Consider the following 26,670-nt stretch of genomic DNA (forward strand, 5'->3'; position numbering starts at 1 on the left):
TCAGAAACACTACAAACCCACGATAGTATTAGGAATGTAAATGGGAGATGCGCTGTATATACTGCCCAGATAGAAAAAGCTACATGTTGAACCACAGAACCTCCAAGACAGATGACCTAATTCAATCCATGCCAGAAAAAGTCATCGCTGCAACACAGCCAATAAGTGGTCCATCACTGCTCAGATGACTCGCAATGAAGGGGAACTCATGTTCTAAGACAGCTCATCCCACTTTGAGAGAGCCCTAATTACTGTAAAGTTTTCCCTGACAAGGTGCCTAAATCTACCTCTTTGTAGGCTCTATTCATTATTCCTGGTTCTGCCTTCAGGGGCCAAACAGTATATCTCTAATTCTCATTCCATGTGAGATTATATCATATATGTGAAGACAGTTACCATGCTCTAGGACAGCCAGATGATGCTGGGCTTGGAGTCAAGGAAGATTCTTCTTCCTAAGTTCAAATCCTGCCTCAGACACTAGCTGTGGGACCCTGGGCAAGTCACTTTACCCTTTTTTTGTTGCTTCAGTTTCCTCATCTGTAGAATAAGCTGGAAAAAGAAATGGCAAATCATTCCAGTATCTTTGCTAAAAAAAAAAACCCAAATGGGTCATAAAAAGTCAGGCACAACCAAAAAAATGACTGAACAACATCATATCCCAAGTGATTCTTTTCTTCTTTAAGTTAAACACTCCCAGATCCCTCAACAGATCATCGTTTGAATTCAAAACCCTTATCTTCTGGGTTCTTTTCAACCCATGAATGTCCTTTCTAAAATGTGCTGCCCAGACCTGAGCATCATACTCCAGATATGACCAGAGCAGAGTACAATGGGACTATCATCTCCTTACTCCAAGAAGTTCTGCCTCTCTGTAGCCCAAGATTGCATTAGCTTTCAGGGAGGCTACCAAATCACATGTTGCCTCATCCTGAGTTTTCAAATCCACTAACCCCCCAGATTGTTATGAGAACTGCTGCTAGCCATACCTCCTCCACCTTGTATTTATGAAGTTAATTTTTTGAACTCAAGTCTAATACTTTATAGGGTAGCAAGGTGGCACAGTAGACAGAGCGCTGGGCCTAGAATCAGGAAGACCAGAGTTCAAATCTAACTTCAGATATTTACTAGCTGTGGGACCCTGGGCAAGTCATTTAACCTTGTATGCCTCAGTTTCCTCATCTGTCAAAGGAGTTGGAGAAGGAAATGGCAAACTACTCTAGTATCTTTGCCAAGAAAACCTCAAACGCATTCACAGAGTTATAAATGACTGAACAAAGACAACTAAGACTTTAAATTTATTGCTGCGAAATTTCATCTGATTAGAGTCTAATTTTCTTTCTCGCTGAGATCTCTTTTTGGATGCTAGTTATTGCAGCTCACTTGAGAGTCCCTCCCAGAGCTTCCACCATTTAAAGAGCCTATCTGGAGCATTCACCTCATCATTTGCAACCTGGCCACTTTCTTGGACTTTATGATGTCCGGAAACTCATCTTTTGGCAAGATGAAATCAATTCTGAAACTCTCACCTCCTCAGATGATTTCCCACCCAGCTGCAGGCCCTCATCATGCCCTGAGTAACAGCCCCCTCTCTATACCCCCTTTCTGTTTCCCCCAATGAGACCATGAACTTCTTAAAGGCATCAATTGTATTATGCCTTTCTTTGTATCCTTAGCAAATGCTGAGCACAGTGCCTAGCACACAGTAGGTGCTTAATAAATGTTTATTGACTCTGAAATTTGATAAGCATTTTATCTGTCCTTTTATTCAGGTCACTGTTAAAATTGTTAGACAACCCAGGGACAATCGTAAATGCCGCTCCATTATAGAGACTGTTTCCAAGCTAACATCAAACCATCTGTCTATTCGGGGGTCCAGCCATTCAACTAACTGTAGTATTCCAAATCCAACTAACTGTACTATTAGATGGTAGCTGGCAACCACCTATCTTTTCCACAAGAGTAACATGAGATGCCTTATCAAATATTTTGTTAAAGTAAACTTAATAGTGTTCTCTTGATCAACTAGTTTATAACTGTCAAAAAAGAAAATCAGGTTAGTCTAGAGGGGGTTCTTAAGGAACCTAAGCTACCTCTTTGTAGCTCCCAATTCCTTTTCTAGACATTCATAAACCATTTCTTTCTACAAGCATTCTACAACATTTCCAGAAGTCTATGTCAAGGTCTACATTCATTCATTCTCATTTCTTTCTCTCTCTCTCTTTCTCTCTCTCTCTCTCTCTCTCTCTCTCTCTCTCTCTCTCTCTCTCGCCTTCTCCCTCTCAAATTAGTACAACATTTATCCACCAGTCCCAGGGAACCTCTCTATTCTTCATATTCTTCACTGACAGCAGCTCAGCAATGACATCTACCAGTTCTTTCAATATTCAAAACTTGATTTCATTTCACTGAACTGAGAATCAGAGCACTCTCTTACTATCACAGCCCTACTCAGCTTGGGTATCAACTCCCTATTAGCTATTTTTATTCTGTCTTTTCCTTTCCAAAGGTCATTCTCTTTAGCAAAGAAAACTGAAGCTGAAGACCTTTTCTCTACTGAATGTAACTATATGAAAACTAGCATCCAACAAAAAAAAAGCCTTTCAATTTCACCTGGAAATTGTTTGTGTCCACTCACATAGGAATCACAGAATCACAGGATATTGGGAGCTAGAGGGGGCAGCTAAAGCGCCAGGCTTGGAGGCAGGAAGACTCATCTCCCTGAATTCAAATCTGGCTTCAGACACTTCCTAGCTGTGTGACCCAGTTTGCCTCAGTTTTGTCATCTATCATATGAACTGGAGAAGGAAATGGCAAATCACTCCAGTATCTTTGCCAAGAAAACCCCGAGTAGCATCACGAAGAGTCAGACATGACTGAACTACCACAACAACAGAAGGGGCAAGAGATAATCTTGTTCATTGCTTTTATTTCTCAGATTTAAAAAAAGGGGGAATAAGGCTAAACAAAGGAGGAAAAAATCAGGACTGGGTGGGAAGTCACCTAAAAAAATACTATCATTCGTAATATTCCAGCTGACCCCTTCACTTTCCTTTCCCCTCCATATCTAATCAGTTTAATCTAATCCATTTCTACTTCCACAGCCTCTCTTGCAAACCTCTTCTCTATACTCATACAGTAGGAGAACCATCTTAGTTCAGGTCCTCATCACCTCTCTCCCCTACACTGCCACAGTCTCCTAACTGCCCCCAACCTCCAAGCTCTCACCTTCTAGTCCATGCTAAATTTGGCTGCCAAACTAATTTTCCTTCAGTGGTGCAGATCTAACCACATGACTCCCCTACTCAATCAATTCTAGTGGCTTCCTTATTGCCTCTAGGATAAAATGTAAACGACTTTGTTTTAATTTTTAAAGCCCTTAACAACCTGGCCTCAATCTATTTGCTCAGTTTCACTAGTCATTTTTCCTCCTGGCTGACTCTTCAGTCCAGCTAAACTGACTTTTTCTTGTGCTTCACACAATATAGTTGATTTTGAGGTCCCATGTCTTTGCACACAGCATTCCCCCATGCCTCCAATGCAGTCCCTCCTTACTTATGTTTCATAGAGCCCCTCCTTTTTTTAAGCTCTAGCTCAGGTACCTTTGTTGAAACAAAGTCTTTCTTGATCCCAACTGCTGAAGCCTTCCCACTTAGACTACTTTGTATTTATCTGAATTTGTTAATTTTGTTATTTATTTGATATTTTTTATTTGTTATTCATTATTGTTAGTAATTATTAATTTTATATTTATTCTCTACATACTAACATGCATACTTGTCTTCCCTATTAGAATATAAATTCCTTTAGTGATTGTTTAATTCTTTGTACTTATATCCCTACCCAGTGCCTAGTATAATAACTCATACCTAGGAGGAGCTTAATAAATAATTGACTGATGAATAAAAATATTTTGATTCCTACTGAGGTTTAAGACTCCTAAAAATCCTTGCTCTTGTTTTAAACATTTTGGACTCACACGTTTAAAAGAGAAATTTGCCAAGCTCCAGCAGAGGGCAATATTCTTCATCCAAAGAAACCTTAGATAAACAACACAAAACAAAACCCTTTCACCACAGAGAAACTTCTTAGCTGTCCCTACATTCTCTGTCCTGTCAACACAGTGTTCTGATTCATTCTGCTCACGCTGCCAAGACTACAACAGGGCTGGCTGCACATTACAGCTGGCCGATGATAAAAATCACTCCGCTCAGCTGTCCAGGAGTATCGAGAAATCTTTAAATCTGTGCTACTTGGCAGAGTGTTTCCTGGCTCACATTGTTCCCAATCCTCTAACTTGTCCTCCAGCCTTATGGGAACCTTTTAAGCTGCTGTTCAAAATCTGGGATGCTGATTTACTCTCCAAAGCCAGATTCAGGTGCCGAAGTAGCCCTTGTGAATTCGAAAGCAACCTTCCCCTGGCCACCCCCCCACCAACAAATCTTAACATAGAGGTTCAAACAGAGCCTGAGGTCACTGCTACTGGGCAATCACCAAGGGGGTGGTTAAGTATGTGTCTGGGGTAGTTCCAGGCCATCATGTCAAGTTCAGTGCTGGTTATCAGATCACCAAGGACACCTTCCAAGAATTCAAAGACCTTCACTAGGAATCCAGGCACTGGATTCTGCTCACTACATAGGAACCTGTTAAATGATGCACAATCAGCCCAGGAACTGTGATACCAAGAACCCAGGAGAAGATCTCAAACATGAACTTGACTTGAGGTGAAGAGGCAGCCCACACCAGGTCCAGCTAACCTGCTGTGAGGAGCATGGTACTATACCAGCAGCTAAACTAAATGGGTATTAGAAACCTTCCTGTGTAGTATCTGTTTCCCCAGAAATATCTCTTAATATCAAATGGCAAGGCAGAAGTCGTAAATAACAAGCCCTGTCTTAATGAGAGATTTATACCCAACAATACAAAGGTCATCCTAACACCTAATAAAGCATGTTAAGAAGCCAAATGGTAACAGGACATCTAAATAATTAAGATTCTTATACAAGTATCATATTAAGAGTATATTTACCTAGCGCTTTAGGGTTCATACAAAGCATTTTGCATGCATTATGTCACCTGATCCTTACCACAACCCTCTGAGGTAGGTACACGAGTATCATTTTCTCTATTTTACAGAAGATGAAACTGAGGTGGAGAGAGATTACATGATGTGGCTAGCATCACATGACTAGTGCTGGCAGTACTTCAGCTGAAAGTCCAACGGAAAGGGCCCATGGACTTAGTGTACAGCGAGAGGTACAGCAGATGTTAATGTCTCTTTGTGTCATTTCAACAGATAAAATGGTATCAGTTTCCAGTCTCAGACCATTAAAACAGGATGCCTTTAATTGTATTCCCTCACATCAGTCCTATGAGGCGGATAGTGCAGATATTATTATCCCTACTTTAAAGATAATGAAGATGAAATTCAGGAATGCTAAGCAGTTTGTCTACTGTGACTCACAGAGATTGAGCTCAAATCCGAGAATGTGTGATTCCAAATTCAGTGACCTATTACTCCCCAAAGTTTCACAGCATGCTACTGTGCCCTCATCTCTGAGTTTCCACCAATCAGGTTCAGTCTTGAGGACTTTTCACAAATCACTCATTAGTTCACATCCCTATCTAGGGTTTCTTTTAGAATATCAGGATTTGGTTTGTATCTAATGAGAGTATCAGTATATGTGTCTAGATCTCCCCAGAAAAGGTAAAAGGATCCATGGCTCACTCACATGCAAGGGTTCAAGGCTAACAATATGTCAAATACAGGACATAATTAATTTATACCCTCTCCCCAAAAAAACCCCACAAAGAAACAGAAAATGGACAAGATTCACACCTGAGTTCATTAGCAGTCAAAACAACTCTCCTTCCCCCAAGAGTATAAATTACTCCAGACTTAGAGTTCTATTCAGTGGTTAAGTTCTCCCAAAGAGGAAACTATTTGAAATTACTATTAAGTCCACTCCTTCAACAGGACACAAATCACATGGCTCATACGTCAATTAAGTGCGGGTAAGATTTGTGACTCTATGTTATGGCCCTCGTCCTTACTGCTCCCTGGCATGAGTTCCTGCTTAATTCTAGAACTCTTGCTTAGTCCAAGAACTTCAATCAATCAATCAATATTTATTGAGTACCTATCTTGTACCAGGCACTGTGCTAAGCTCTGGAGATACAAAAAGAGGCAAAAGATTAAATCAAGGAGCTTAAAATCTACCATCAAACAACATATGCAAAGCAAGCTATGTACAGAATAAACAGGAAATAGTTAACAGAGGGAAGGCATTGGAATTAAAGGGGTTAGGAAAGGCTTCTTATAGAAGATGGAATTTTAGTAGAGACTTACAGGAAGCTGAGGAAGTCAATAGGCAGAGTTGAGGGAGAACATTCCAGGCCTAGGGGACAGTAAGAGAAAAGGCCCAGAAAAGGGCTGGGATTATTGGAGGAAAGGTAGAAGGGGGCTAGGTCAGAAAGGCCTGTAGATAGATCTGATCCAACTTGCTGCTGTCTGTGAACTCTTCCTCTTCACTCTATAAGGCTTGGTTCAGGAATTGCTCTGTTTGTCCAGGGCCATTACTGCAGCTACTACGATGTTTTTCTCTGTGACCAAGTGAAAGTTCTTCCTCCTCTCCAAGGGCCACACGTGATTCCCTTCCAGATGCTTAGCCCTTCCCTCCAGGGAACTAAGCTTAGTCTCTGTAGCCCTTGTCTAACTGCAATCTCTTAGTTCTCATTCTGCCATCCTCTGAAGTTAACTATTCTCTGCTACTCCCATCTGCTAGAGCTGCCTGCTGGTGCCACAGGCTTTGCCCTCAAAGGAAGTGTTATCTTTCTTTTGTGATAACCTCTAGAGCCAACTGGTCTCAGCACTAATTAATCTATTTCTAGCTCTTTTGTAAATCAGGCCCACAGTCACCTAGGCTAACACACAAAAAAGTCAGGGAGCTGTCCAGATCCTTTTAAAACTTCAGTCAATGTAAATTCCTTGAGAGCAGAGTGGGTTTTGTTTTTATCTTCGTATTCATTTCCAGCACATGTTTGTGGTTAGGGTCTTGTAGTATTGTCCAGCTCTTTGTGATCCCATTTGAGGTCTCCTTGGCAAAGACACTGAAGTGGTTTGCCATTTCCTTCCCCAGCTCATTTTTACAGATGAGGAAACTGAGGCAAACAGGGTTAAGTAACTTGCCCAAGGCAACACTTGAGGCCAGATTTGAGCTCCAGAGGATGACTCTTCCAGACTCCAGGCCCAGTGCTCTGTGCACTGCTCCACCTAGCTTTCCTCCCAGCACACAGCAGACACTCACTAAATACTGGTTGAATTCAATCTAATTAATGTCCTCTCCCACTCAACCAAACCAAGGATAGCTCCTCAACCTTCCCTCCTTGTAGTTCTGGAGCAAGTCAATTCCTTTCAGGTCCTATCATGCCTCTGGCAGCTAGCACCTAAGCCATGTAACTTACCTTCAAAGTCTGGCAAAACTCAAGGAGGCACTCAGCAACCTTTGGTGGGGGTGAGGGTAGGATGGGGGAAGAGGATGAGCAATATCCTCCATTTCTGCCACTCTAGCAAAGGTTTTCCCCTCTTACATTACAGAAGTCTGTATTAAATAATATTTCTGTCTCACAAAATGCAAAAAAAAATCACATGAACATTTCAGAATTCTTACAAAACAATGAATTATTGTGTCCTTGGGTGGGGAAAGATAAGAGAATAAATGCTAACTTCTACCTGGCAGAGAGCTTTTGAATTTCACCCACACTTCTGTGAACAAAAAGAAGTAGGCACTGGTACCAACAAAAACTTTGGCTCTTCACCTTCACCATCTGCTCTATCTGGCTACAGAGCTTTCAATGGTGCCAAACCAGTCTCTACATGGCCTTTTGTTTGATTTTTTTGAGGATGGTATTTTTTTCCCCTCCCTAATGTTGCTCTGGAGTGGTATAAATCTGAATGTAGGAAAGTTGCCCTTGCTTGAAGAGAAAATGGCCCTAAGTCCCCTTGATTCTCTTTCTGAAAGGGAAATAAGGAGAATGGGATCAAAATGAGGTGAAGATTGTTTGATGAATGGGAAAATCATAGAATTTTAGGGTTGGAAAGGACCTCAAAGTTCATCTAGTCTATCCTGTTGTATAACAAAAATCTCCTCTATACCTTATGTGACTAGAGTCATCCAAGTTTCACTTGATGGGGAATTTATCACCTCCTGAAGTATCTCATCTGACGTTGAGACAGTTCTAACTGATGGATATTTTTCCATTACATGGAGCCAAAACTCTCTCTGAAAATTGTCTAAGTCATTGTGGGAGGTGCTAGGGAATACAAAGATGAAATAGAGTCCCTATACTCAAGTATCTTACAGAGTTTTGTGTGTGTGTGTGTGTGTGTGTGTGTGTGTGTATAAATATACATATACACAGAGATATACAGAGAGAGAAGAAGGGGGGAAGGAGGGAAATGAAGGAAAAACAGAGAGATGAGAGAGGGAGGGAGGAATGAGAAAGAGGTAGAGACAGAAAAAAAATGAGAAAACACACTTTTAGCTGATGTATCTGGAAAAGCTTTATGGAGAAGGTGGTACCTGAATTCACCTCTTGAACAAAGAGAGATTTCAAGCAATAGAGATGAGGAAGATGTGAAGGAACACCTGATTGAATATACTGGAGGGAGAAGAGGCAAGGTGAAAATGGGGAGAATTTTTTTTAATTATGAGAATTCTTTTTAAACAGTTCCTACCTTCAAGGTGTTAAACATTCTAATGAGGGAGACAACATGTAAATAATTAGGTACACACAAGACATGAAGAGTGAACTGCTGAGTGGTGTCTTACTCTTCATGACCCCATGGACCATAGTGTCCATGGGGTTTTCTTGACAAAGATACTGGAGAGGTATAGGGATATTCATCCCACAAGGAACTGGAATCACTGAAGGTTTTTGAGAAGGCAAGCAACCTCTATGAATTAGGAAGCTCACTTTGACAGCTCTGGAAAGATGAACTAGAGAGGTGAGACACGAGAAATAAAGGGACTGGTTAGAAGAAGTGTTACAGTAATAGTGCAAGAGAGGGGTGATAAGAGTCTGAAACTAGGGTGGTGGCACTGTGAGGGAAGAGGAAGGGGAAGAGTGAGAAACGTCATACAGGTAAAAAAAGACAGAACCTGGCAACTGACTGAATATGGGTGGGGATGAGAGAGGGAAAAATCAAAGAGGATTCCAAGGTTTTGAGCTTGGGTAACTGGGAGGCTGGCATTGCTCTATATAAAGAAATAAGAAAATTTAGGAGAAAGAATTTGTGGTGGAGGAATGGAAGATAAGTTTCGTTTTGGATACGTTGAGCCTTGGGGGACAACTGTAATTAGGGGGTGGGAGCAGGAATAATGAATGAAGGAAACTGAAGAGAAATCAGGGAGGTGAATACCCAGACAGCAAGCAGCGTAACAGAAGCTGAGAGATGAGAGAAAAATCCAGGAAGAAGGGGACAACAAAATCAAATGATGAAGGTCAAGACGGATGAAAACTTGGAAAAGGGTATCAAATTTAGCAATTAAGATGTCACTGATATGTTAAAAAAGTTACTGAACTATGCAAACTCTTTGGCTTATCAATATTGCTGGTAAGTCTACACTCCAAAGAGATCAAAGAAAGAGGAAACAGACCTATTATACAAACAGACCATATACAAAAATATTTATGGCAGATCTTTTTGTGGCAGCAAGAAGTTGGAAATTGAGGAGATGCCAATCATTTGGGGAATAGTTGCACAAGTTATGGTGTACGAAGGGTATGGAATACTATTGTGCCAAAAGAAATGATGAAGGGGATGGTTCCAGAGAAACCTTAGAAGACCTGTATGAACTGATGGCAAAATGAAGTGAGCAGAACTAAGGGAACAATTCACAGTTACAGCAATATCATAATAAAAGACTTATGAACTCTGATCAATATAATGGCAATCACAACTCCAAAGGAATCATGATAAAACATGCTATGCCCCATCCAACAGAGAGCTGATGGACTCAGAGTACAGATTGCTGCATGTTTTCTTCTTTTTTATTGGATATGGCTAAAATGGAAATTTGTTTTGTATGTTTTGCAATGGATTCTGTTGCCTTGCCTTCTCAGTAGGTAGGCAAGGGGGGGAGGGGAGGAGGGAGAGAATACAGAATAAAAAATAATATTGAATTTTTTTTAAATGAATGGATGTTCAGAGATACCTCTGAAAATTTGTATGAACTGATTTAAACTGAAGTGAATAGAATGAGAAGAACAATTTATATGACCATGATAACTTAAAGAAAAAGCAAACCTGGAAGATTACAGAACTTTGAATGCAGTTACCAATCATGATATCAGAAAACTGGTGATGAAACATACCTCCCACCTGCTGTTAGAGATGCAATGGGCTAGACTAGAGGAATAGAATGAGACATATTTTCAGATACAGCTAATGTGTTTTTTCTCTTCACTTATTTTTTAAACAAGGGAGGAATTCTGGGAAGAAGACAATGAGTAATGACATAAAAGGGAGAAGAAAAGAGTATCAATGAAACATTAAAAACACACAGACAAGGACAGAAGACACTTCTGCTCAGGCTTTGCTTGAATCCTCTTGAATTTGAGTTAAGTGGGTGAGTTACAATGAAACTTAAATTTGAGATAAGTGGGTAGTGGGTAAGGTTACAAAGGTGGACAATACAAGGATAGAATTGAGTCTGAGTGGAGGTAAGAGAAAAGCTTTGCCATTAAGCAAGTTTCTCCGGTAAGGGAGAATATTAAATCCTTGACAGCTTAGTTCTTAAAAATTGAATTAAAATCAGTTTTCAAAAGAGGACATAGTCAAGCAAGGTAGTCTTGTTACTAATGTGTTAACTAATGTGGACTCAAAAATGGTCCATAACAGAAGTTCATGGTTTCATATATCTATTCTTTTATATCAAAAAAGTTCATGTTTGTGGATGTTAAGTTCAAAGTAATTTTTTCTTAAAGAGGTCATTGGTGAACTTTGAGAGTAGTTTCAGTAGAGTGGTGAGATCAAAAGTCAGATTATAAAGGATTGTGCAACAGGCAGTAAAAAAAAAAAAAGCTGAAAATGTGAAGTATTCTTCCCATGAGTTTAGCAATGAAGGGAAGGAAATATAAAATGATAGTTTTGAGAAATGGAAGGGAAAAGGAAAAGTATTTTTTTAAGATGGGGAGAAATGAACATAGATGAAGGATTCTTAACATTATTTCTCAGAAGGGAGCTTGAATTCAGCTTTTTCTGACTCTGGTACACCCCTGTATCAAAACAATTAACTTTTCAATGTTATTCCAAAATTATGGCACTCAGAACAACTAAACATATACATACTCTGGATGTGGTCTGAACAAGGAAGAGTATAGGGCAAACACTACTACTGTTAAGGGCTCAGTCACATAGGCTAGCCACCTGTGTATGTCATCCTCAATCCATCATTCTCTCTCATCCCAATCAGCTACTAAGTCTTGTCATTTCTGCCTTGCAGTATCTCCCATACATGCCTAGCCTTCTCTCCTCTGGCACTGCCACCATCTTGTTGCAGGCCCTTATCACCTCATGCCTAGACTACTGCAATAGCCTGCTGGTTGGATTCCCTGCCTTATCTCTCCTTTACTCAGCTATCAAATTGATATCAAATGAATTTGATAGATCTTCCTAAAACACAGGTCTATGTCATGCTCCATTTCAAAAAACTCCAATGGCTCCCTATTATCTCCAGGATCAAATATAAAATCCTCTGTTTGTCTTTTAAAGCCCTTCATAACCCGGCCCCTTCCTACCTTTCCAGTCTTCTTAAGTCTTACTCCCCTTTAAGGACTCTACAATCTAGTGACACTGGTCTCCTGTGCTGTTTCTTGAATACAACCGGACAGCTAGGCATTTTCACTGGCTGTTTCCCCTGCCTGGAATGCTATCTCCTCATCTCTGCCTCCTGGCTTCCCCAAAGTCTTACCTTCTGCAAAGAGCCTTTCCTGGTACTGCTTATCATTATTACTTTCCCTCTGAGGTTATTTCCAATTTGTCCTTTATGTAGCATGTTTGTACACTGTTGTTTCCCCTTTCTAGGCTGTGGGATACTTGGGAGGATAGATGGCATTTTACTTTGCCTTTCTTTGTATCCCTAGTGCTTAGCACAGTGCCTGACACACAGTAGGTTCCTGATAAAAAGCTTATTGATTCAACTTAGTCCATATACTCTATTAAAGGGTGTATGATACCAGGAACCATAAGACTTGGTTCAAATCCTTTTTCTAATGCTTAGCCTATGAGGTACCTTCCAGTACTAGATATATGGCAAACACATATGCATACACACACACATATACACATACATTTATATGCAGGCAAATAGATATATGATTCCTTGCCTCAAGCACAATGCCTATCAGACAGTAGGAACTTATTAATAAATTGTTGATTGATTGAAGCAACATTAGGCAAAATGACAAAGTAGGTACTAGACAAAAAGTCATCTCTTGGGAAGAAAAAGTAGAATATCTCAAACTGTGAATATTAAAAAAAAACAATCCCTGAATGAACATAGTTTCTTTCTGTAAGGGCCATCATTCAAGAAGTTAATTAAGACTGAACCTAAGCAAAATTGTGAGAGAACAAATATGTCACTGTAAAATTGAAAACTGATTCTAATTCAATTTTTAAGACTTAAGCTGGCAAAGATTTTAATATTCTCCCATACCAAACAAACTTGCTTAATGGCCAAGCTTTTCTCTTGTAATTACCTCCACTCAGGACTCAATTCTATTGTGAACTGAATCTCTATCCTTGCATTGTCCACCTTTGTAACCTCCCCCACTACCCACTTATCTCAAATTTAAGTTTCATTGTAACCTCACCCAACTTAACTCAAATTCAAGAGGATTCAAGCAAAATTTGCCAGATCTACATCCAGGTCTGCAGACTAATTCAATCACCTGAGGTTTACTCCCATCTTCCAATGAGGAAGTAATGGGGAAGAGCTTGGGTGATTCAACCAACCTTCTCATTAAAATATCTACCAATCAGGATTGCCATGATGTAATGTCAGGCCAATCAGATAAGGTACACTTATAATACTCTAGATTTTGCTCTGTCATCTTGATAATTGTCACAAAAGACCCTGTCAACCCTCACTCAGGATCTCTGGTCATTGAGAGAGATCATTGACCCAATTTATTCATTAGTACTAGCTTAACTAATAAATTGATCATGCTCAGAACCTTGTCTCTCAGTTTACCTTAATTTTCAAACCTAACATCATAAAAGTCCTCTACCCCTTTGTAAATCCCTTTTTCTTCCCTTGCTATCCTTTACCCTTGTATCAATAGCTCATATAGTCATAAGATGATTAAACTGCTATTATGCACCAGGCATTATGCTAAGCACTTTATAAATGTCATTTGTCCTACGAAACAACCCTAGGAAATAGGCATTATTATTACTTTCATTTTACAGTGAGGAAACTGAGGTAGAAAGAAATTAAGTGACTTACCCAAGGTCACATAGCAAATTATTTGAATTCAGGTCTTTCTGACACAAGCCTAATGTCCATTCACTGCACCATCTAGCTTCCTCTAAGAGACACCTTAGAAATAAATCATTTACAGCAGAGGTGTCAAACGTGCATATGGTCTACAATACTCCCAAGTGCAGCCTGACCCAGATTAAAATGCAATTGGGAAATACTTAACAAAATAAATAAAAATAAACATAGATAATTTTAATATATGGTTTTTAAATTCAATATGTGCCTGCTTAGTGCCCTGCCCCTCACTTCTGTTAGAGTTGACCCCAATGATCTTCAGGCAGTACCCTGAATATACCTGCATTTAACTTCTTTCCTGCACTGAACAGAACCAACTAGTTCAATCAGTTTTACAGATAAGAGCTACCTCACGGCAGAGCTGGGCCTTGAAATCTGAGCATAGGCACACCTTGGAGACACTGTAGGTTTGGTTCCAGACCACTGCAATAAAATGAGTCACACAAATTTTTTGGTTTCCAGTTCATAAAAAAGTTATGTTTACACTATACGATGGTCTATTAAGTAAAATGCTGACCAGCATCTGAGCCTTCAGTGAGTCGTAATCTTTTTGTTGGTAGAGGTTCTAGCCTCAACCTTGATGGCTGCTGAGTGATCTGGGTGGTGGCTGCTGAAGGCTGGGGTAGCTGTGACAATCTGTTAAAATAAGACAACAATAAAGTTTGCCTCATCCATTGACTCAGCCACTGCAGAGTTCTTAACTGGCCTAATTTCAATATTGTTGTGTGTCAGATAATAGAGAGGCTAGAGGAGAAGGAGACAGGGAAGGGGATCAGTGAAGTAGTCCAAACACATGCAACATTTATGGATTATGTTCACTGTCTTCCATGGGCATGCCCCAAAACAATTACATCAAAAATCACTGATCACACTATAACATATTATAATAATAATGAAAAAGTTTTGAATGTTGCAAGAATTACCAAAACGTGCCACAGAGGTGCCACTGTGGGAGCACATGCTGTTGGACAAATGGCGCTGACAGACTAGATCAACACGGGTTTGCTACAAACTTTCAATTTGTTAAAAAATGCAATATCAGCTAAACACAGTAAAACAAGGTACATGCCTGCACAAGTGTCTGGAAAACAAAATGGTACACTAAAGGTCACTGAATTTAGAGTCAGAGAACCTATGTTCAAATATTAGCTCTAGCTTATAACACAAACTGCCACTTGCTTCCAATGTCACTTTGGAGAAGTCACCTAACCTCTGCCTGCCTCAGTTTCTTCAAGTGTAAAATGAGACTGTCAGACTTTTTGGCTTGAAATCCAGGCTCCTAGAGTGATAGTTTCTAATGTAGTTGTGCTCCTTCTGCCTAATTCTCACTGGGCTTCTAAGAGAGTAGGGAAGAGATAGTAGAAAATGTATATTAATTAAGGACTTTAGTGGCTTTCAAAGTGGGAAAGTGCTTTGTATACAGCAACCTCTCAAAAATGGTTGCTGAATCATCAAAACCACTTGGTACTGGCTAAGAAATGGAGGGGTAGATCAGTGGAATAGGTTAGGAACATAAGACACAGTAGTCAATAACTACAGCAGTCTACTGTTTGATAAACCCAGGGACCCCAGCTTCTGGGATAAGAACTCACCGTTTGACAAAAGCTGCTGGGAAAACTGGAAAATAATGTGATGGAAACTGGGCATAGACCAGTACCTGACACCATACACCAGAATAAAGTTCAAATGGGTACAATATAGGTATAAAGGTTGATACCATAAACAAACTAGGCGAGCAAGGAATAGTGTATGTCAGATTTATGGAGAATGGAGAAATTTATGACCAAACAAGAGATAGAGAACATTATGATATGCAAAATGGATAACTTTGATTACATCAAATTGAAAAGTTCTTGCACAAACAAAGCCAAGAAATCAAGATTAGGAGGGAAACAGAAAGCTGGGAAAGAATTTTTATAATTAGTGTCTGTAATAAAGGCCTCATTTCTAAAATATATAGAGAACTGAATCAAATTTACAAGAATACAAGCTATTCTCCAGTTGATAAATGGTCAAAGGATATAAACAGGCAGTTTTCAGAGGAAGAAATTGAAGCTATCCATAGTCATATGAAAAAATGCTGTGAATTACTATTGATTAGAGAAATGCAAATCAAAACAATTCTGAGCTACTACATCACATCTATCAAATTGGCTAACATGACAAAACAGGAAAATGATAAATGATGGAGAAGTGGGAGAACCGGAACACTGATTGTTGGTAGAGCTGTGAGGTGATCTAACCATTCTGGAGAGTAATTTGGAACTATGACCAAAGGGCTACAAAAATGTGCACACCCTTTGACTCAGCAATACAGTGTCTAGGGCTATATACCAAAGAGATCATAAAAATGGGAAAAGGATCCACATGTACAAGAATATTTATAGTAGCTCTCTTTGTAGTGACCAAGAACTAAAAATCGAGGGGATGTCCATCAACTGGGGAATGGCTAAACAAGTTGTGGTATATGAATGTAAGGGAATACTACTGTGCTATAAGAAACGACAAACAGGAAGACTTCAGAAAATCCTGGAAAGACTTATATGAACTGATGCTGAGTGAAGAGAGCGGAGCCAGAAGAACATTATACATAGTAACAGCCACTGTGCTTCAGGACTGTTTTTGATAGTTTCGGCCCTTCACAGCAATGCGAGGATCTAAAACATTTTAAATGACTCGTGATGCAAAATGCCATCCCAGAGAAAGAACTATGGAGTCAGAATACCAAATGAAGCAGACTATTTTCTCCTTTGTTATGTTTTGTTTTTCCTCATGGTTTCTCCCATTCATTTTAATTCTTCTATGCAACATGACTAATGTGAAAATGTGTTTAATAGGAACATATGTGTGGAACCCATATAAGATTGCATGCCATCTTGGGGAGGGAGGATGTATCAGCAAGGACTCCACCATACACAAGAAAGCCTGCTGTACAGGTTCCTAGATCTGCTCTCCTAAAAGGAAAGCAACTTTTGAGGGGTCAACAATCTACTTTAATCAAGCACATATATCATTCACTTAGTTCAGGGGGAAAAGTCAGCACCCTGAACTTCAGGGAAAATACAAACAGAAAAATAAAGACCAATACACAGGACTTCCAACTGTCTGACCATATGCAGTACATAGTTACCAGAGAGAAGCGCCAACATCTGGGCTTTCAAAGCCAGGGGCTTCCCAGAGTCAAACAAACACATGCAATAACTAAGCCCCAAGTAAAACCTCACCTCAGAGTATTTATATACTTTTCAGAGCTGGAGGGCAGGACTCTCTTACCCTGTGCCTCAACAGAAATTAACAAAAGGTATTAAGGCCTATTAATGGGCAGGAAAGATCTTTAACTCTTTCCTCCACCCACCATTAACCTTGCATTAACATTACTGAGGAGGAAAAAATTTGGAACTCATGGAAGTGATTGTTGAAAACTGAAAATAAATGAATAAATAAATTCCGGGAAAAAATAGTTGCTGAATGAAAGAATGAAATGGAAACAGCAATGCTAACTGCAAAGAATGGACATCAGACTCTATTGGCAAGTCAATGGACAAAAAGAACTTTCTCAAGGAACTCCAGTCTAACCTTCATGAAGATGGTAAAGCCAGCCCAGAGACCAATTATTTAGTTTGTAGATTATCAAAGTTTCTCTTCCTCTATCCAAATGGTGAGAATTCTCACTTCTTTTGAAACTTATTATAGCACTTCTGCCCAAACATCTGAGGCTGGGAAGAAAGGGGGCTATCATGGTGTTTCATTTATCCAAGCTCTTCAAGCCTCCCAGTGCAATGTTTAACAGGGCATGAAGTTGTTTTTCTCTGACTTATTCCAGTGACTGGAGTTCTATATTTTTAAAAGCCAAATCAGGAGAGAATCAGGCACCTTTGTTCAATATAAGGACTATTCATTTGGACTTGAAATCTTTAATAACATAAAAAATACACATTTGCTATAACTGCACATAAGTGACAGACGGTTTCTGCTGAGACACCGCCTTATGCCCTCTATCACTGAAGAGCACATTTTAAAGAAGTAGACTGCTTGGATTTCTCTTGACACTTTTCTCCTCAAGTATTTCACAGCCATCAATGGATTTCTCCCCCTTATCTCTGTAGCCAGCGCAGGGACCTTTCCCCCACTTCTTTTGAAAGGTTTCCCTTGTGGAGAGAATGCATTTGGGAGGATTTGGAAAATGCACAGCTGAGGGGGAAGGGAGGAAACATCCTCAGCACACTTCCCTTGCTAATTTAAATAATCCCTCTCTGAAACCCAGAGATCCTTCAGTATTTGAGAGAGAGAATAAGAATGAACTGAACCACGAGACTGTGCTTCCTCAGACTGAAAACCACCCTATTTGTGATCCGGTCAGAGAACACCTTCATAGTCACAGTATGGGAACCTACACTTGGTACCAGGATCTCTCAAGAACAGAGGTTCTTAATCTGACATGTGAGAACTTGGTTTAAAAAAAATTATAAACACATACATATCATCATATATATGTATGATATATATATGTACACACATACATGTATGTAAATAGAGAGAGAAAAAGAGAGAACTATTTCAATATAAATGGTTTCCTTTTTGATCCTACAAAATATATTTTATGGATATTTCATCCAGAAGGAATAGGGAGCCACTGGAGTTTACTGAGGAGGGAAGGGAGTGACCAAGTCAGACCAAGACTTATGGGATAGTTCTTGGGAGTCTGGATAGAGTTGAGGCTTGAGGCAGGGAGACACATCAGCTGGCCAGGCCAGAGGTGAGGAGGGCCTACATCAGTCTGAGTGGGCAACTCTGTTGGGTGGAAACACCTACATTAAAATAAGTCATACGTTTAGGAAAAAAACTATTTAACAAACCTTTTAGCCTTCAAACATTTAACAGTAGATGAGAATTTGAACTGTAAGTTTATTCTAATGATTAATAAATCTGAAACAACAATCAACCCAAAGAATTGTTCTTTAAAATTTATTGATACTACCATAAAGTTAGTGCAAGGAATAATATGGTATAGCCTCCTCAACTAGTAAACTGCTAAACAAGGAAGTTACTCTGACAGATTAACACCAGGCTTAGTAAAAGCCCCAGGTCCCAACTAGAGGCCAATTTCCCAGAAGTCTTCCCTCTCATCACTTGCATGAGTCAGTATATCAATCCCCCTGTCCAGGCTCCAGCTCTCTTCCCTCAAAACTTAGGCCTATTAGATCTAGATCTAGATAAGATCCTATAAAAAACCAGCAGGTTACTGGGAGAGGATACCCCATAACTTCTATTGCCTAATTTCACCCAGGGTTTTCCTTCAATATTTTGTTGTTGTTGTTCAGACACCCACTTGGGTCTACTTGGCATAGATACTGGAGTGGTGTGCCATTTTCTTCTCCTGTTCCTGCAGCAGAAACTGAGGCAAATGGAGTGACTTGCCTAGATTCATACAGATAATTAAGTGCCTGAGATCACATTTGAACTCAGCTCTTTCTGACTACAGGCCTGGTACTCTATCTACTGAATCATCTAGTTGGCTACTTTTCCTGCCTAATAGTGAGCTCCATGTTTCCTTTTACTAGGTCTTTGTTATTCAGAATTTCCTAGAGTCTACATTAGCAACTCCATTCCTGAGTAAGCAGCCTGGCTGCCCAGGTCTGAGAGTCAGAGGGCCCGTGGTTTAAACCCCAAACTTGCCCCCATCTCCCTACTTCCTCCCCACCCCAGACCCTGGACAAATTACTTAATCTCTATGGACCTCTATTTCTTCATCTGTTAAGGGATGGGGTTGGACTCATGACCTCAAGGGTTCCTTCCAGCCTTAAATCTATGATCCACTGTGGTATGAAAGGGATCTGCTTCAGGGGGTGGAGTACCCACACCAAGGTGTAGAGCCAACAGCAGGTTTAACAACCTGCACCTAGATGACTGGTTAAATCAGTCCCTGGACAGCCACAGAGCAAGAGAAAGGTGGGGGCAGCTAACCAGCAGAAGGAAAAAAAATGTCTCAGGTGAAGAAGCTACTTGAGACAAGTCATGATGCCTACGTTTCCTTTGAAGAGTGTTCTCCATGATGGACTTTGGGGCACTCCTAGGGCTTTGGGCTTTCAGCTATGAATTCTTTTCTGCCCTCGAGTATCGTTTGAATTTGGTTACCTGGGAAATTCTACAGACCAGACCACTCCTGTGCCTTTACCCAGTTAATTCTGAGTCCATCCTCTTCCCTGAGTATTTTATTATTGTTCAGTTATGTCTCTTTGTGACCCCATTTGGGGCTTTCTGGGCAAAGACACTAGAATGGTTTGCCATTTCTTTCTCCAGCTCATTTTACAGATGAGAAAACTGAGGCCAACAGGGTGAAAGTGGACTTGCTCAGCGTCACACAGCTAATAAGTATCTGCTGCAGGTTCTGAAATTAAGTCTTCCTGACTCCAGGCCCAGTGTTTTATCCACTATACCATCTAGCTACCCATGAGGTTTGGGATTACTCAATCTAGTTTCAAGATCAAAACCAAAACAAATCCCAGTTCCCCTACTCTCAACTCAAGACAACAGGAAAATCCCTGTTAAGCCCCTAAACTGGGCCAGAAATCTGAAGAATAGGTTCCTCCCCTAGAAGGGTCTGAGATCCTGTCTAAAGCAAACGAGTTACTCTGGAAGTGGGGTCAGTTGTTGGGTCATTCATTTACTACCTAAGTGACCCTTGATCAAGTTACTTAATCTCTAGGTTTCAGGTATCTTATCTGTAAAATAAAATGATCTCTGGTCACTTTTAGCCTTAAATCTGCAATCTTGATTCTTTCTCAGATATGGCAGAAGACTTCACAGGATTTCTGGTCTAAGAAACTTTCCATTTCTAGGTCATGCCTCGAGTGTCCCCACAGATTATGCCAAAGTGGCCTTTGTCATATTCTACCTGGTAGGGCTGACTACCATTGGCCCATCTCCTACCTCACATGAACCAGGAGCCAATCATAACTTGTAGATGGATTGGAGAGGAATTATAAAGGACTTCTGGCACATCCTTGCTCCACTCCCTTTCCATTTGAATTATAATTATAATTCTCACTACTTGTGGTCCCTCAGTCTGGTTTGGACTGAACTGAATTTGCCAAATCAGGCAGGGGTGAGGGGCTATGCTTGTTCCTTCCATATTTTAAGTCAGAATTTGTCACAAAATAGTCCTGTCTTGATTGCTTAATGTCTAGAAAAGTTAGCCATATTGAATTTTTCATGACAAATTAGCCCAAAATGAGGTATCAGTAACCAGCTTGTTTATGCTTGGCCTGACACATCCCCGTATTTTAGTCTTGCCTTGGATTGGGCCTGAAGCCAAGGGTGGTCCCATCAGCACGTTCTGAGCCTTCCTGCAGTCTCTCCTATGTACAGAGCACAGAAGGGCACAGAAGAAGGTCTAGCCCACCTAAATCCTAAGTAATACAGAGTCATACACAGGCCAGTCTACTCATCACTATGGGTAAAGGCAGGGGCATACTGAAGCCAGCCCAGGAGTAGGAGTATTTACATCTCAGATACTGGCATACACTACAAATGCAGGCTCAATTTATTGATTGTTTAGCCTTAAGAAAGTGATGGAAAAAACATTAATGATGCAGATTAAACTGAAAAGTGCATCCTGCTTCAGAGGGCCACTTGTTAAATATTGACCAGCACATCCCTGGGTAAAGCAACCACAGTAGCACCTCCTCCCAACCTGTCCTCAGGCATCCCAATTAATTACTTTTTTTTTTAAGGCAAATCAAGTTATGTGACTTACCTAGGGACACATCTAGTAAGTATCTGAGGCAGAATTTGAACTCAGGTCCTCCTGATTCCAGGACTAGTGCTCTATCCACTGCACCACATAGCTGCCCCTAATTACTTTTTTAAATATTAATTCAGGGGGCAGAGCCAAGATGGCGGAGTAGAAAGACGCACATACACATAGCTCCGAACCCACAACCTATAGAACATCTGTAAAAAGTAACTCACGGCGAATTCTGGAGCAGCAGAGGCCACAGAAAAGTGGAGCGAAGGAGATTTCTGTTCCAGAGGGACCTGCAAACCTCTCGCAAAAGGTCCATCGCGCTGCAGATGTGGAGCCCAGCCCAGCCTTGCTGTGGCCCCGGCACCAAGAGGAGCAGATCCGAGCGGGCTTAAGGGACGGGATCTCCAGCAGCTGCGTGGGTCCCTCCACCCACAGGTGACAGGGGTCGGTGAGAAGGTCTCTTTGGTGGGTCAAGAGGGGAGTGGGGTTCCCCCATAACTCAGGCCCCCTCAGGAGGCAACAGCAGAGGCAGGAGCAGACCAAGGCTCCCCAAACAGGCAGGAGCCTGGATCCATTGTTGAAGGTCTCTGCATAAACCCCCTGAGGGAACTGAGCCCGTGAGGCAGCCCTGCCCTGACCTGAGCACCTGAACTTAATCTCACACTGAATAGCAGCCCTGCCCTCGCCCAAAGCCCTGAGGCTGGGAAGCAGCATTTGAGTCTCAGACCCCAAGCACTGGCTGGGAGGATCTGGAGGCGAGGTGGGTGTGAGGAGAATATTCAGAAGTCAAGTCACTGGCTGGGAAAATGCCCAGAAAAGGGAAAAAAACCAAGACTATAGAGGGTTACTTTCTTGGTAAACAGGTTTCTCCTCCCCTCCCTTCTGATGAGGAAGAGCAGTGCTCACCATCAGGGAAAGACACGGAAGTTAGCGCTTCTGTATCCCAGCCCTCTCAATGGGATCAGACCTGGGAAAAGCTCAAAAAGGGCTCAGAAAATTTTGAAAATTATGTTAGACGACTGGAGGAAAAACTGGAAAGAGCAATCAAAGACATGCAAGCAAAGTATGAACAGCAGATCAGCACCCTGCTAAAGGAGACCCAAAAAAATGCTGAAGAAAATAACACCTTGAAAAATAGGCTAACTCAATTGGCAAAGGAGGTTCAAGAAGCCAAGGAGGAGAAGAATGCTTTCAAAAGCAGAATTAGCCAAACGGAAAAGGAGATTCAAAAGCTCACTGAAGAAAATAGTTCTTTCAAAATTAGAATGGAACAGATGGAGGCTAATGACTTTATGAGAAACCAAGAAATCACAAAACAAAACCAAAAGAATGAAAAAATGGAAGATAATGTGAAATATCCCATTGGAAAAACAACTGACCTAGAAAATAGATCCAGGAGAGACAATTTAAAAATTATGGGACTACCTGAAAGCCATGATCAAAAAAAGAGCCTACACATCATCTTTCATGAAATTATCAAGGAAAACTGCCCTGAGATTCTGGAACCAGAGGGCAAAATAAATATTCAAGGAATCCACAGAACACCGCCTGAAAGAGATCCAAAAAGAGAAACTCCTAGGAACATTGTGGCCAAATTCCAGAATTCCCAGGTCAAGGAGAAAATATTGCAAGCAGCTGGAAAGAAACAATTCTAGTATTGTGGAAATACAATCAGGATAACACAAGATCTAGCAGCTTCTACATTAAGGGACTGAAGGGCGTGGAATAGGATATTCCAGAAGTCAAAGAAACTAGGAAAGAATCACCTACCCAGCAAAACTGAGTATAATACTTCAGGGGAAAAATTGGTCTTTCAATGAAATAGAGGACTTTCAAGCATTCTTGATGAAAAGACCAGAGCTGAAAAGAAAATTTGACTTTCAAACACAAGAATGAAGAGAAGCATGAAAAGGTGAACAGCAAAGAGAAGTCATAAGGGACTTCCTAAAGTTGAACTGTTTACATTCCTACATGGAAAGACAATATTTGTAACTCTTGAAACTTTTCAGTATCTGGGTACTGGGTGGGATTACACACACACACATGCACATGCACACGTACACACACATAGAGACAGAGTGCACAGAGTGAATTGAAGAGGATGGGATCATATCTTAAAAAAATGAAATCAAGCAGTGAGAGAGAAATATATTGGGAGGAGAAAGCAAGAAATGGAATGGGGCAAATTATCTCTCATAAAAGAGGCAAGCAAAAGACTTATTAGTGGAGGGATAAAGAGGGGAGGTGAGAGAAAAACATGAAGTTTACTCTCATCACATTCGACTAAAGGAAGGAATAAAATGCACACTCATTTTGGTATGAAAACCTATCTTACAACACAGGAAAGTGGGGGATAAGGGGTTAAGCAGGGTGGGGGCCATGATGGAAGGGAGGGCATGGGGAGGAGAATGCAATTTGAGGTCGACACTCATGGGGAGGGACAGGATCAAAAGAGAATAGAAGTAATGGGGGACAGGATAGGATGGAGGGAAATATAGTTAGTCTTATACAACACAACTATTATGGAAGTCATTTGCAAAACTACACAGATTTGGCCTATATTGAATTGCTTGCCTTCCAAAGGGAAGGGGTGGGGAGGGAGGGAGGTAAAGAAGTTGGAACTCAAAGTTTTAGGAACAACTGTCGAGTAATGTTCTTGCCACTAGGAAATAAGAAATACAAGTAAAGGGGTATAGAAAGTTATCTGGCCTTACAGGACAAAAGAGAAGTTGGAGACAAGGGCAGAGAAGGATGATAGAAGAGAGAGCAGATTGGTCATAGGGGCAATTAGAATGCTTGGTGAGTGGAGGAGAAGGGGACAAAAGGGGAGAAAACTTGGAACCCAAAATTTTGATAAAATGAATGTTAAAAGTTAAATAAATAAAAAAAATATTAATTCATAAAACTTCCAAACCAGCAGGTATTGCAGGAACTAGCTTTGGTGAACTCAGGGATTCCCATGAATTTTATGGATGCCTGGATGAACAAGCAAAAGTAAATTCCTTGTTATACCCATTCCTCATAAGAGGACTGTCCTCCATGCACAGGTAACCTGACTGACTTGTACCTGTAACCTACCATCCAGGAGAGTAAGGCCTAGCAGGTCTACATGGGAAACCACAGCCAAGTATTCAGTCTACAAGTAATCCCCTCCTCAGTGGTGTTCGGGCCCAGCAGATGATGCAACAACTACTGCAGAACAATGGCAACATTTCAAGGGACTTAGAAAAGGTCACATTCCACTCCTAGCACTGTGGCTAAATGAGGTCTCCTACCAGGATCTGAGTCAGACTTTCCTCCACAGCACTGAGACTTAAGGGACATTTTTATAACTATCAAGGCAGAAAAGTTATCCCCACAGAAGTAGTACAACTTTATAAATGAAACAGTTTGGGGAGGGTCAATTCTGGTTCTCTTCTAATTTTTTTTTTAAATGGTGTGATATTTAATATTCAGTTCAAGTATTTCCTGGGAGCAACAATTTTAGTCAATTTACTCACTGACCAGGGCACAGCCTATATTGACTCTGCAGGAAGCTTATATAAAAAGAGAGAGAGAGAGACAATCTATCTACCTTTCTCACTAAAATTCTAGAATCAGATTGGGGTTATAACTCTATTATATTATAGAGGGGCAGTCAGGTGGCCTAGTGGAAAGTGACAGGAAAAGTGATCTTTCTGAATTCAAATCCAACCTCAGACACTGACTAGCTGTGTGACCCTGGAAAAGTCACTTCACCCTGTTTGCCTCAGTTTCCTCATCAGTAGAATGAACAAGAGTAGGAAATAGCAAACCACTCCAGTATCCAAATGTCGCCACCAAGAGTTGGACATGAATGAAACAACTGAACAATAACAACGAATTATTATAGAACCTTGAATATTATCATCACCAAACCCTGGACAATGCTACTGATAAAGTGAACTTTTAGAACAGTTGGCAGAGATAGTAGTACTACTTGCCAAACTGGATCTCTGGGGTTAGGAGAGGGATATGCTACCTTATCCAGATACAGGAAGGGGACAAACAGTTCTAAAACTAGTATGGTCTATAGCAATGTCACAGTATACCCTTTGGGTTGTACTTTGTCCTTGCAGTTCCCCAGAGGTTCATGAACTCAGGATTTCAGACCCTGCTAGGGTGGGGAGGCTGCTGCTTTGATGATCTCATCTATTGCTAGAATACTGCCCAGAGTCCAGAATTGATCCAGGCTCTCCTCCACCACCAGAGCCAACACCACCTTTTTCCTAAACTGGCAGAAAAGCCAATTCAAGAAGCAGGAGTTCAATATCCTAAAGCAGGTCAATGGGTAGGCTACCTGACACAATTTTACATCAATGAAAGAATTACAGGATTCTTTCCCAAGGCAGGGGCTATGAGTGTGTGACACTTGATGTGCTGTTGGACTTGACTGATATACTGGTTAGTTTTGTTAAACTCCTTTTTTTTCACTATTTGTCATAAGGAACGGCTCTCTGGGTAGAGGAGAAGGAGGAATATATTGGCAAATTACAGTGATGTGAAAATAAAAGATAATTTTTTTTACAAGAAAGAACCACATTTCTTCCTTTCCAAAGCATAGTACTATATTTTTTATAAGCAGGTTTCCTCTGCTGATAGAGATTCTCACTGATGCACTCAAACCCCCAACAAAGCATTGTGGTGGACATGGACTGGGAAAGGTGTTTAATGAGCTTAAGAGCTGGTTTACTTATCACAGGCTATACCACACTCCCTAGTGTCACAGACCTGACAGTATTTCTCTTCCACAAAGCTATTAGCTTTGAAAGCCACATTTGAGGGATGGAGGTTAACATTTGAAAGACTTGTTGCCTGATGTTACCTAGGTTAAACCAGCATGGCAACTGTTTAACTTTGTCATCACTCATGCTCTAGGTCTCTGAACTATATGGAGTACTGTGCTGTCATGTGTAAATACATAAACAAACAGATAAATTTGATATTACCCACTAAAGATAATTTACATATTTTTGTTAAATTTTAAATAGTGAAAAGTTTGTGATTTTATAATAATCTTTCTTAATTTTTTTAAATTTCTGTATTTCTTTGCTGTTAAAAGTCCTATACAAATGCTCAGTAGTATAGTAGAAAAAGCATGGGTCTTGGGCATCAGGAGGACCTGAGTTTGAATCTTGCCACAATTAACCAGCTGAGTGATCTTGGACAAGTCACTTCAGCTCTGTCTGCCAAAATCTCCTCATCTATAAAGTGAGGATAATGATAGGACCTGCCTCCCAAGTTTCCAATAAGATAATATTTACAATGTGCTTTGCAAACTTTAAGCAGCTGAATGTTGGCTATTATTACTCTTCTTTTTCTAACTAAAAGAAAGGATGATTTTCA

At 40.5% G+C, this 26,670-nt stretch overlaps 1 protein-coding gene across 2 annotated transcripts in view; it reads right to left on the reverse strand.

Moving 5' to 3' along the window:
* Positions 1 to 26,670, reverse strand: part of BEND3 (BEN domain containing 3) — a 73,022-nt gene that overhangs the window by 13,533 nt on the left and 32,819 nt on the right. Inside the window, exon 1 of one of the 2 annotated variants that reach the window (XM_072642975.1) lies at positions 397 to 18,045. The exons of the other annotated variant lie outside the window; for it this stretch is intronic. Coding sequence (XP_072499076.1) covers positions 397 to 399 — 3 coding nt within the window. The 5' untranslated portion in view covers positions 400 to 18,045. Of the gene's footprint in view, positions 1 to 396; positions 18,046 to 26,670 lie in introns of those variants that run through there. 2 annotated transcript variants of the gene reach the window in all.

This window comes from Notamacropus eugenii, chromosome 2 (genome assembly GCF_028372415.1).
Source record: "Notamacropus eugenii isolate mMacEug1 chromosome 2, mMacEug1.pri_v2, whole genome shotgun sequence".
Taxonomy (NCBI): Eukaryota; Metazoa; Chordata; class Mammalia; order Diprotodontia; family Macropodidae; genus Notamacropus; species Notamacropus eugenii.